Genomic DNA, 13,378 nt, shown 5'->3' with positions numbered 1-13,378 from the left:
AAGTCCAAGAGCGGAGCTTCGTCGTTGGCCCACGGCTCCTATTCTCTCTGTCACACACACAACCCTCTCTCCTGTGTAACCATCTGCAGCGGAACCAAGGATATTCTGACCCCTTCTATCCCCGTGCCTTTTGATTTATTTCATATTTTTGTCAAATCACCTATTTACAAAAACTTGAAACAAACTCAACAGGTGACGCTATTCTCCACAGACCAAAGTCGAGCTTGATCTGGTTTACATTTTTCTTGCATCTTCTTGTTAAAATTTTCCAACAGGCTTTCAAAGTGAAATTAGACTTTTTTGTCAAGCCCAGCTCCCCAACACGGCCTTATTCTCAAGTGGCTGGAGATTGATTAATTTGGGTTTTTGATTTGCCGAAGTGACAAGAAGTCAGACGTTACAAAAGCGGGAGCGGTGAATGGGATCAATTAAAGAGCAGAAGCAGCAACACAATTAATAGCACCGGGTTCAAGAGCAGAGAGAAAGCGCTGATGACGAAAACAACAGCAACAGCTCTGCCTGCAGCAGGAATCTTTGCTGCTGACCCAAGGAAGGCTGAATCCAAAGAGGGTGTTTCAGAACTTTCACTATGCCATTAGTGCTGAAATGAAATAAGGCAAAGATGTCGGTAGCTGGTGGACTGAATAATAAAAAAATAGCTGGACACTTTCATCTTCCACACATGTGTTTTAAATAAAGGTGAGAAAAGCAATCCTTTTATTTAAACAGGGGAAGCAAGAGACTATAACTATCTGTAGTTTGTATTTCAGACCCATTTCCCTGAGCTGAGATTTTTCTGGCTGTGAAATCCACTGCTCTCCAGCTTCCCTTTACAGCTATTACCATAAATGTTCTATCAAGTTCTTTATCTTCCTCCTCTGCCTCAGACCGAAGTGAAAGGGATGCAGCAATCGCACAGCGCAGATGCACAGGACTGACATTAAAATCCTGTCAGAACTGCAGCCTGGCACAAGTCCCTGGATGTAATAAACACTTGGGAGTGGGGCAGAAGGGGTGGCAGCCTCCAGGATGAGGAAAAAAGGCAAATATTTGTCAGGTACAGAGAGCTCATGCTTTTGGAGGAATCAGGTGCATCTGGTCATCGCTGAGCTGAGCTCAGCTTGGACACTCAAGCTTAAATTAAACTGCTGCACTGAAGGAAATCAAAGGGAGCTCTGAGCAGAACTGGGGATGGACATCAAGGAGCCTCAGGAGCCTTCCCATTCCATGGCAATTCCCATTTTTTCAGCCTTGTGCCCAGAGCCTGCAAATCTCACAGCTGTCCTGTCATCCTCAGGAAGCCCCACTGAACGACTCCTTTCCTCTAAGAGCAACCTCAATTAAACAAGGCAAACAAAGCTTCCTTCTAGGCAGCAGAAGAGGGATCTCCCTGCTTTTGGGGTTCTGGCTCTTGCCGTGTGGCAGCACATCCAGACCCCAGGGCATGAGCATCCCTTCCACTCTGTGACAAGGGAGGCACATCATCCACAGCCTTGGGAGAGACAATCAGCCTCAAGATGCTCAGGCACAGATATTGGAAAGCTTCAGTAATTTTGGAAAGACCCTCATTACTATCTCCATTATCTAAAGGGAAGACACATCACCTCTAGCTCATTTCCTACCAATGCACAATGTTGGGCCATCATAAAGGAAGCATGAGAGCAGAAATGCAACAATAGAGCTTAAAAAACCCCCACAAAAGTACATTTTCCCACCTAAGGAGCAACACATTACAGTGCTGGCAGAACAGCATCCTGCTCTGTGGAACTTGAAGGATGGCTAGGAAGAAAAGAAGCTCCCTTTCAAAGGAAGCTCCTCGTTTCCAGGAGGAATTCACCAGCTCCCACAAGGACAGCACACACTATTCCTGCCCAGCTCTCTCCTGGGCCGCCAGAATGGTGACAAGCAAAGCAAAGACTGTGTTTTAGAGCACCTGCAATCTCAGAACGTGAACTGGGGGTGAGATCCTAATCCTCTTCCACACATCTTGCCTGCAGCAGGCTTAGGTCGGGGCAGGGATGATACAAACTACTCCCTGAGCAAGCAGGGTTTGTTAATTTATCTCATCCCCCCCTTACACAGATGCATCCCTGCACTCCCCTCCTCTGCTCTGCATGTGAACGTGCCCTGTGGAAAGATCAAGCCTGACAAGTTGTTTGAACACATAAGGACAACACACCAGGAAAGAGAAGCCAGTCTGGGATGCTGCAGGATGCCACTACATCCCAAGGCAAAGTAACTTGGTGGCTCCTGCCCAACAGACCTGCAGTTGAGATGTACAGGGAACATCCCTAATTCTTCTGGCAGAAGGTTTTCACTGGGCAGCATCAGCCCTCTGAGCCCTGGGTGGTGTCACCCTGAAATGCTGCCAGTTCTGGGGATTCACTGCAGGCAACTTGCTCATTTCAGGGAATTTGTTCCCTCCCCACGAGGGAGAAAGGAGATGGGTGGTCCTGTTGAAGACACACCTCAGGGCAGAAGCTCCTGGTTCAATTCCAGGTCACATCTTGGTCTGTCTGGGCCAGTCTGGATGGGGCTTGGAGCAGCCTGGTCTAAGTGGGAAGTTTTACAGGAGGGTCTTTAGGGCCCTTCCAACCCAAACCATTTTGTGATTCTATTATTATTCACACTGTAACTGGTTTCTGTCTCCCCCTTCTGAAGCCAGGTAGATCATCAGGCACCTCAAGAACAGCTGCCAACTGCAGCACCCTGGGTGTGGCAAATCCACCCGGACCATCCCCAGGATTGGTGATGTGGGAACAAACAGACCCTTGGAGCACACTGAAAGAACACATTTTGGGTGAACAAGCCCCATCGTGGTCAGGCATGTACAAGTGTGTGACAAATTCTATTTTTGATCAAAATGAGATGCATGTAAATTCACCTTAATCACACAGAGGGGGGCAGAGCTCCACCCTGATCTAACCATCAGCGCTGTCTTCTCATTGCATTAAAAAAAATCCTCATTTAACAACATTTTGCTTTGAAATAGAGCCTGCAGGTCAGCAGACACCTGGAAAATAATGAATCCATGGCTTACTGAATCACTTCCTACTAAAATATTTACCTTGTGTTTCAAGATAGGCAAAGTAAGACAGAGAGGAAGAACTGACTCTCTTCAAAGGATGCTCAGAGCCAGAAAGATGTCTCGTCTCTACTCCTGTACTTTAACCTTCCGTCTGTATAACCTGTGGATAACTTCAAGCTTCAAACCCACTCTGTGGTAATTGAGAAGAGGTTAGGAAACTCTCCACTGTCAGTCCACGAGACTTCAGTGACAAGCTCTAATATCAGTGTTTTGGAGGGGGGAAAAAAATCAAGAAGACTTTCACAATTAACATTTTCCAATTAAAGCTGAATAATTGCTGTATAGCAAATTGGCTGTTAATTGCATCATGCTAGGCAGGAAAAAGCTAAGGCTTTCCTGGTAATGTATGCCATGAGCAGCACTGTCAGAAAGGAAGAGAAATAATGGCAGCAACACCAAGCCTGCTCTTAATCAAAGGCAAAATCAAACATTTTCCTATCGCAGACACCCAGAGCTGAAAAGCAAAGCTCTTAAAACACAAAGCTCTGTCTTTCAGAGGTGTCAGGTGGTGTAACTGCCATCAACAAACTTTTTTTTTTTTAAATTTCCAATTTTAATCAAGCCCTCTTTCTAGCTCCAAATAAGTGGGGGCCCTTCCCCAGAGATACTCCTCACGCCTGGCCCGTGGGTGGCACAGCCCGGCTGCATGAAGGGATGAGATCAACTGTGACAAATGAAGGGCACTTGAAAGGGGAAGCTCTCCCACCTGCAGGAAGGGAAGCTCTGAGCTCCAGCTGGCCCCCAACAATCCCCAGGTTGTGGCCAGGGCCCTGCACAGAGGCTTCTTTCACTCCCCGAGCCGTGTGTGCTGTGAGGTGGCTTTGAAGTGTTGGGTTCCATAGGTAAGGAATACACAACATCCCTAAAAACCCAAGCTTTGAAGTGTTGGGTTCCATAGGTAAGGAATACACAACATCCCTAAAAACCCACTGCTCTGATCTGAGCTGGGGAGAAACCCAGCCTGCCAGCAGCCACGCTTGAGGAGGCAACAGCTCTGCTCTTAATTGGAACAGAAACTTCATTAAGGCCCAGAAGGGATAAAAGCACTGAGTGTGTTTCTTGCACACCCTTCCTGCAGACCCTACAAAACAAAGCACTGCACTCCTGGCTGCACATTAAACAAGAACGTAACATTCAACATTAAACAAGAATGCAACTATTACAAGCATCTGCTGGAACTTCTGAAGTGTGGATGTGCAAAGAAGAAATCCTCAAATCAGGAATTGCTCCCGTGGGACATGAACATTTTGCTTTCTCAGCTTTGCATTTAAACCTTTACAAAACTTAAAATAAATTTAGAATTTACATTATTAGATAAACTTAGCTTATTTACACTAAGAGAAAAAAAATTAATGAAAAATAAAAGCTTGCTGATTTGGGAAGCTTATTTATTTCCCTCCTTAAGTTTTCCTTACACAGCCCTTAAATACAGAATTCAGTGGGCTTATGAAATTTGTAAGGCACACTACTTGAATCAAAGAGTTTATAAAATGTCACATTCTGCTCTGGCAGTATTATGTCTTTCCTCTATGTTTACTTGAGAGAGTGTCTCTCGATTTATAATGTTCTCTGCAAACGTGATTTTATTTTCAAAGTCCATAACCTCCTGCAGGATATTGTGTGAATCCAGCTCATGTATTTAATTCCCTGCAATTACTGCAAACATTTCAGATTAAAGCAGCCTTAAACTGCAACCATGCAAAATAAAAACCTTTAAAACTTACACTCTTCTAAATACAAATGAGATTACAGGACAGCCTCCCTGATGAAGAATTCCCTTGTCCAGAGCTGTGATCACCTCCAGTATTATACCTTACATTAAAAGGTTTTTATGGAATGATTCAAAATAATGGTTCTAATGTAAAACCACAGAAGAGACCACATTTTGCAGAGTTTAAGGGCTGTATCTGCCAAATGTCAAATGCCTGAGCTGCACAGAACCATGCTGGGTATCCAGCTGCATTCCTGGAGAAGCCCTGACTTTTGGGAAGTGTTTCTTGGACAGGAGCTTGAAGAGCTGATGAAGACAACATTCACTCTCCTCACTATTCTGCCAGGTTAAAGCCTAAACTCCAAGAATAAAAGTAAAGTGCTTTGGCTTGAGGGTTTTTCCCTTTTTTTTTTCCTCCTGAGTGGGGATAACAGAGAAGGTGTGACAACCAAGTCCAGCTACAGGCAGAAAAAGCACAGCTTTACTGAATGTTGCCAGAAAATCAAATCAGATTAATCAACATCAGTAACCAGAAATAAATCACCTTTTCCCCCTGTTATAAAGAACATGCTATTTGCATTTTTACTTCAGCGTAAATCCTAAACTAAATGCAAAATCTGTATTTAAACATCCATAAGTAAAAGCTGGGAAAACCCAGAGCTGTATAGTTCAGTCAGGAAGTTAATTTAGTCCCATGAACAATTTAGTGACAGACATTTGGCACTCCAGGCTGTGAGCAACATTAAGATCAGCATCAGGTTGCCAATGTCAAATTACCTGAGGATGCAAACTCATGTTTCTTGGAATGAAGAGCAGGATTTAATTGCTGAATGCAACAATTCTTTGTGTTTTAATTGGGGGGAGAGCAGAAAGAAGATCTTCAACAGGAAAAGCAGATGGAGAACTGCAAAAATGTAGCTCAGGATTTAAGCAGCAGCACTGGATAAATAGAGGAGCAGCTGAAACTCAGCCAAGCTGTGCAGAAATGCCCAAAGTCCTCCCTAAACCAACATCATGGCAGAGTTTAAACCTCGGAGGGCTCTTGGTGCCACCAGAGACACAAAGTAAAGAGCTGCTTCCAGACCTTTCACTCTTTGATGTCACTTCTCTGCCGGACACAAGGCCCAGATGGCAACAGCTCATCTCCAGTTTGGTGGTCACTGAGCTGCCATCCTGGATGGGCAGGAGGAAGGCACAGACCCACAGCATAATTTAGGTTGGAAAAGCCCTCTGAGACCCTTGGGTCCACCCCCTAACCCAGCACTAAAACGTGTTCCTAAGTGCCACACAGTTTTCAACACTTCCAGGGATGGAGACCCCAAAGTTTCCCACTAAGCTGAGATTTCCCATGGTCTGCAGAACAGGAGGGGTAAGCACTGGCTCCTGCTGCTTCCAGAGGCTATCACATTCCCAAAAACCCCAGGCAGGCAGCACCAGCTGGATTAATGCTCCAAACCCCTTTCCAGAGCACTTATTTATCACCACTGCCCTCCAGGCCTTACATTACTTGGGGAACCACAGGTTGCAAACCCCCATCGTCCCCTGCCTGAATTGAAACCAGTTTGAAACCTCAAGTCCTGCAGGATCAGCAAATCCAAAAAATTACCAGTTTCCTAGGACACTGCTACACAGGGCTTTTTAATACTTCTGGTTGACTGGGCTATTTCAGGTGAGAGCCTGTCAAGAATGCCAGGTAAATGTAAATACTGGAAGTTTCTCAGTACACAACCTCATGCTGAAAAGGGATGGCTTTCCAGAAATTATTAAAAAGTAGTGCTTTATAACCCAAGTTTCCTCAAGGTATGCTGAGAAGACAAAGGCAACAGTAAATTGTTGCTAGCAGAGTTTACCCAGCTGAACTGCAATAGTTTCCCTCTGGAAGTATTTTGCCAAAAGCAATTTGTGGATCACAAAAAGGTATGAAAAGTAGAAGAATGTTCCCTTTCCTGTCCTGTGTAAGATAATGTAAACTATATGCACATATTATGCATGGTGAATTTTATTATATTAAGTAGTAAGAACTACAGAAAATCCCAGAGTAGCTCTAAAGCAGCTAGGAAAAAAAAAGGAGAAAATAAATCTATATTTGATTTTCAGTCACAATTTCCATATTTAAAAAGGAGGAAAAAGCTGTTCTGACCTAAATCATCTGTATACACCGATCAAAAACAATTCCAAAATTCTATAAATCTATTTGAAATTATATAATTGATCCTGGTCAAGAACTTGCCTATGGAATTACAACAGCTCTAAATGGTATTTTCTGATGTCAGGTTGAACCATTTCCTTTCCCAAGGCAGAGCAGAAGGTTCCATCATTTAATCATTCCCAGCACTTAGGATCAGACAAGTAAGGCAAGTTGCAAGGTCTGCATTAATATCAACACTCCAGCGACCTCTCACACCCCATGGCACAGTGAGAACTCAATTTTACATTAATAAACCCTAACACCAAACTGTTGGAAACTCAGAAGACACCAGGTATTACAGCTCCCATAAATTACAGCCGAGCTCAAATGGCCCGTACGAGCAATTGTACAGTGATAAAGCCTAAGTGGATGATATTTAAACAGATATTTGATTTACTGCAGAATTTTACATCATGCTGGAATTCAAATGACAATTTACAAGTCCGGAGACCAGAAATCCCTGTCCCATGCAAAGTGCTGCTTGCAGTGCTCTGTCAGAAGAGCTGGATGCTGAATCCTCCCCACTGATGGGCTCAGGGCACAGAAGGCAAATGATAAAACTGAACACTGAAAAAGAGAATGAAGCAAGCTGCTGCTTCATCCCCAGGTAGGAAATGACATCCTTGGTCTCCTCAGAGTGATGGCTCACAAATCTCACTTCTGCAAGGCAGCTGCCTGTGGTTCCTGGCACCACAAAAACTTCTGCTGGCAAACTGGGGGTCTGTCTGTCAGGGTCTTCAGAGATGCACAAACTGTGAAGACTGGAGAGCAGACAGACCCACCTCTTTAGGGACATCAGCACCACTAAAATCATGGAATTGGAAAAGCCCTCCAAGACCCCTGAGTCCAGCCTGTCACTGTCCCCACCCCACAGCACTGAGTGCCACGTCCAGGAGATCCGTGGACACCTCCAGGGATGGGCACTCCAAATCTCCCTGGGCACTTCCAACACCTGAGCACCTTTTCCATGGGGAAATTCCTGCTGATTTCCACCCTGAGCCTCCCCTGGCCCAGCCTGAGGCTGTTCCCTCTCCTCCTGTCCCTGTTCCCTGGAGCACAGCCCGACCACCCTGGCTGTCCCCTCCTGTCAGGAAAATTTCCTCATTGAAAGGAGGATCAGGCACTGGCACAGGGTGACCAGGGAAAGGGTGGAACACTTCCATCATGCCTGGAAGTGTTCAAAAAATGTTTGGATTTGGCACTTAGGAACAGGGATTTGGGGTGGGCTTGACAGTGCTGGGTTAAGGGTTGGACTTGATGGTATTTGAGGGCTTTTCCAACTGTAAAAATGCTGTGATTTTATGCAAATAACAGCTGGATTTACAGAGGAGGAATTGTGGGATGTACAATTGAGAGGAGAACTTTAACACTCAAACAGGTCACAAATGGCTCCCCTGAGACCAGAAACCTTCCTGTTCCCCAGCAAAGAGCAACTACAGATAATTCTGGGTAATAAAAGAAAAAAAAAACAAAACAAAACAAAACAAAACCCAAAACATCAAGGAGGAGATTTATCAGAGGAAAAAACACCACAGGCTTCCAGTGGGATCCAGGAAAACCTCTGGGCCAATAGCTGGAGCAGCAGTAATTGTTCCAAATCTATCAATAAAGCTGAGCTGCTCCTTCATTGACTGCAAACACCAATTTCTTTCATGGGGGATTATAAGTTGATGTTCATGGTCTCTCTACCACCATTAGGGTGATAAAGAGTTGAAACTACATCAGGATCTGACACGAAGATCAATTCTGGGTCCATAAAGAATCTACACAAGAGGTTCCTGGACAGGGATTTACTGCCCCCAGTTTTTATTCTCCCTCGCTGCTAAAATTACTTCTGTCAAGCACTTACAAGAGTACGGAGGAGAAGGGGGGAAAAAAAAAGGGGAAAAAAGGCAAAAAGAATTAATTTTTCATGTGCTGCTGGAACAGCCTTTTGAAATTTCGGGAGTTTTTAAGGCAAATATGTTCCTGCATTGGAAATGATGCTGAACAGCAGGTGGGACTGAGCTAAATAGTGAGCCAGCAGCACGAGCTGCTCACTATCCAGCACGCAGCAATTTGAAACACCAAACTAAGCTGTCGAGATTTTCTCCCAGGGCAGGCACAGGCTTCATGTTACCAGCGCCAAATTATATTAGACATTTAATTTTAAACCTCAGGTACTTAAATGTAAAACCTTACAACAGTAATAGTCATAAAGCAGTGGGGCATTCCATTTCAGAGAATGGATTTTTCTATTTTTCCCCTTTAATTTAACCAGCACCTCCTGTTTTGTGGCTCTGCCCACTACAAAGTAATTTATCTAATTAGGAGATGTTCACAGCTGCTTGAAAGACAGAAGCCCCAGGAAACCAAAGGTCTGGTTTGGAAGACTTTGAAAAGTTCTCTGGAGCCACACAAAGTATTAATTTAATGTGAAAAAAAGGTGCAGAGAAAAATTGAATCCCAATATGTTATTTTGTCTACAATAAAACCACGTGACAATAAGCAGGCATATTCTCCAGTACATTGGCATTTGAATTCCAAAAGATGCTTAGCTTCTTGCCATACCTGCTGCTTTCACAGTATTAGCTTTTTATGACTAAAATTCAAAAATCTTTTAATGGAGAAAAAACCCCCAGAAATTAAAAAGGATTTTTCATGCGTCAACTTGCCAACATAAAGGACACATCTCTGAGCTTACCCAAAGATGATACACTCAGAGCAATCAATTATTCTTGAGGTTTTGTAGGAGTTTTAGTACAATACTTCTGAGTCTGCTGACCCTTAGTTGTCTAAAACTAATTTTTAATCCAGTTTTCCCTCCATATTTATAAAAAAACAACCCCTCAATTTTTTTTTTTTTAAACATTAGAACCTCTGCAAGAAATTATTTGAGGTAGGCTTCTTCACGAGAACCCACCAGTCACCTGCAATTTCAAAACAAGGATTTCATAGGTAATTCTGGCTGTCGTCTCTTTTGAGCCAGAAGTAATCCCACATGTCAAGTCAGAAACAGGTACTGCACATGTGGGGGACTGCAGAGCTGGGGTGGGAGAAAAGGTTCCCTTTGCCAGGAATTGCAAACCAGCTGGGGATCAGCAGCAGGAGCAGAAGGCAAGTCCAGCAAACTGAGCACTTTGAAGTCAAGGGGATGGCAAAAGGCAGGAATTCAGAGGATATTTCTACTTTTTAAGATTCTATTTGCATGCCACTTGTAGGAGTTCACTGAATTTTGGAGGTTTTTCTCCCCTGCAGCCTCATTTGGGACATGTGGCATGGGGATGGCACCTGCTCACCTGCCTGCAGGTGTGACAGGGTGCACAGGACTGCAGCCTACAGCTCCTGCTTTCCCCCTACAGCCAGCACTCAACATTCTTCACCTTGCCTTAGAAAAGCTGTAGGATAAAAGGCACAAAAAAGCCCAAACTTTGGTCTGACCTTTCAGAAGGGAGGTGGAGCTGGGGTGGATTAAAATGACCAAGCAGTTCAGGAAAAAGAGGCAGAAAATGTATGATTTTAAGTGGGAAACCAGCTCAGCCTCCATGCAGGGCAATGCTGCCTCCCCTAAAAGCTTAACCAGGAGTGGGTGAGCTGGGGGGACACAGAGGACAACAGGGCTGAAGCATTTGTTTCACTGTGGTGCCTCACAACATCCCTGCCTTCCTGCAAGGCTCAGTCACAAAACTCTCAGGCAACATCTGGACCATTTTAATGCAAATTCTCCTGAAGGTGCTGCCCCCATGTTTACAGCTCCAGGAAAAGGTCTCTGCTTTGCTAAGTATGAATCTGATAGTTAATGCCACTCTGAAACATGGTGATCATGATTTTAAACCCTCTGTTCTCCTAAGGTGGCACTAAAAACCTGTCCAGAGATGCTCTCAGGGCTATACTCAAATTCAGACCATCTACAGAGATATATGTGGGACATGTGAAGTAGTTCCCACATTCCCCTAACTGTTCCCATTTTAGGGGCAGCCATCAGAAACAGCATTCCTCCCCTTTCTCCTGACCTATTCACCCTGCTCTGGTAGCAAACATCACATCTACCCTTTAAAAACAATTACTGCTACAACCTAATAATTCCAAAACACCACCAGGAATAGTGTCTGCTCCTTTTAATGCTGTTAAATGCTCCACAGAGGAAACACTCAGACTGTGCCAGGAGCGTGCAGGCAATGGAGCAAGAGCACAGCAGAGAAAGGACAGGCTGAGGAGAAGATCTGGAGGGTCATTTACTGCTAATATCCATCACACAGGGCAAGGAATCTGAGTATCAAGAAAACAACACACATTATGTGGCTGCTCCATGCCTGGGAGTGTCCAGGGCCAGGCTGGACAGGGCTTGGAGCAACCTGGAATACTGGAAGGTGTCCCCCCATGGCAGGGGAAGATGGGCTTGAAGGTCCCTTCCAAGCCAGACCATTCTGGGATCCTATGATTATGTACCTGAAATTAAAATTAAGCAGTATTGCAACTACATTAGCTCTTCATGTTGAAAAAACAATCACAGAATTCTCTCAGGCTGCTCCAAGTCCCATCCAGCCTGGCCTTGGACACTTCCAGGGCAGTCACAGCTTCTCTGCAGGGCCTCACCATCCTCTCAGGGAAGGATTGCTCCCTAATATCCAAGCTAAACTTCCTCTCTTTCAGTTTAAAGCCATTCCCCCTTGCCCTGTCACTCTGTGCCCACATAAAAAAAGTCAATGTTAAAAGTTAATCCATCCCCTTTTTTCTAATTCAGATTTTCCCCTCAGACTCTGCCAGCTCAGCACCCAACACCACAACGGCGTTGTGGGCACTGTTTCATCTCCTTTTTTTTCCCCTTTTGAAAAACACCAAGAGCACCAAAGTCCCCCTTCACCCCAAGGCACGTGACCCCCCCAGAGCTCCAGGTTTCTTACCACTGCTAATGCCAGAGTTGGCAATGACTGTGGCCTCGCTCCACTGATCTGCACTGGAGACCGAGTAGGAGCGCTGGTGCATACCGTCCGGGCGGCTGTTGAAGGACACCAGACTGATCCCACTGGCCATCTGAGACACAGATGTGCTAGTAGTCACGTTCCCTAGGCACAAAGGGAAAACAAATCGTGTCAATAGAGAGCACACAAGGGATTTCGTGGCAGGATGGATGGGGGGGTCTGAATGAGCAGAAATAAGGGGTCACTTCACCCACACAACGACCCGCCCTGAAGCGCCGGAGCTGACGGTCCTGAGACCAGCTCAAATCCAGATAAGAAGACAAAAAAGCCAAATTTTTCATGGTGTCACCTCATTCTGTTCATTCACCTTCTGGGAAAAACAGTCTTCCACTAGTCTACTACCAGGCACACTCTCTGGAGCTTCCCTGCTTGTTAGACTGGCCACAGAAAACCAATTTTATTGTATTTGCTGGGAAATGTCCTGATGAAGGCAGGAATGAGGCATGTGACTCCATGTTCTCAGAAGGCTAATTTATTATTGTAATACTATATTATATTAAAAAATATTATACTACACTAAAGAATACAGGAAGGATACTTATAGAATATTAAAAAGATAATAATGAAACTCATGACTCTGTCCAGAGTCCTGACACAGCATGGCCCTGATTGACCAATGAGTGAAAACAACTCACAGCAGAATGAAACAACTCACATCCAATGAAACAACCACCTGTGGGTAAACAATCTCCACACACGAGCACAACACTGAAGAAGTAAATGAGGTAAGAATTGTTTTCCTTTTCTCTGAGGCTCCTCAGCTTCCCAGGAGCAAAATCCCGGGCAAAGGAATTTTTCCAGAGAATGTGAATGCTACATCGATTTATTCCTAAAAGCCACTGTTTACACAACTGAGCCAACTCCAAGAATTTAAACAATCTGCCTCTAAATAATACCTGACACAGGTATGTCCCCCAAGAACATACTGATGGGGAGCAATGGACTGCCAGCACTGAGACACCAAGGGGGGAAAAAAACTTTCTTGGACATTTAATCTTAGAACAATGTTGTGACACAAAGCAGACATTGGACTGACTGCAAGCATCATTCCTGGGGCTGGTCCCAGGAATGTGACACAAAAGGGGACACACAAAGAACAGCCTTTACCCAGTAAACACTTCTGCATTTTCACAATCACTGAGGCCTAGGACATTAAAATGCTGGGAGCTGTGTGCAAGGGGGAGTGACAGGGACAGGTTTCTCACCATAAAACAGGACAAGTGGGATCTGGTTGAATACATTTTAGAGCAGAAACAATTAAAACCTTTCCAGAAATTCAGGTTTCTGATGGTCTTACTTACAACTTGCTATGGGCCAAAACCTGCTCCATAGTTTTGGGTTCTGAGCACATTTTATTCCATCCCTAGCAACAGGCCCTGCATATCATAAAGCCACAAAGAATTTACAGTGCCAGTTTCATTCCTTGTGGC

At 44.6% G+C, this 13,378-nt stretch overlaps 1 protein-coding gene across 12 annotated transcripts in view; it reads right to left on the bottom strand.

Annotated features, from left to right (window-relative positions):
* AGAP1 (ArfGAP with GTPase domain, ankyrin repeat and PH domain 1) overlaps nucleotides 1-13,378 on the bottom strand; it is a 307,984-nt gene that overhangs the window by 88,412 nt on the left and 206,194 nt on the right. For 10 of the 12 annotated variants that reach the window (XM_064433496.1, XM_064433498.1, XM_064433499.1 and 7 more), the window contains one exon: nucleotides 11,871-12,032. The exons of the other annotated variants lie outside the window; for them this stretch is intronic. In XM_064433496.1, coding sequence (XP_064289566.1) covers nucleotides 11,871-12,032 — 162 coding nt within the window. The remainder of the gene's footprint in view (nucleotides 1-11,870; nucleotides 12,033-13,378) is intronic. 12 annotated transcript variants of the gene reach the window in all.

The sequence above is a fragment of the Passer domesticus genome, chromosome 10 (genome assembly GCF_036417665.1).
Source record: "Passer domesticus isolate bPasDom1 chromosome 10, bPasDom1.hap1, whole genome shotgun sequence".
In the NCBI taxonomy this organism is placed as follows: domain Eukaryota; kingdom Metazoa; phylum Chordata; class Aves; order Passeriformes; family Passeridae; genus Passer; species Passer domesticus.
The sequence above is the reverse complement of the archived record's forward strand: the minus strand, read 5'-3'. Positions and strand labels throughout refer to the sequence as shown.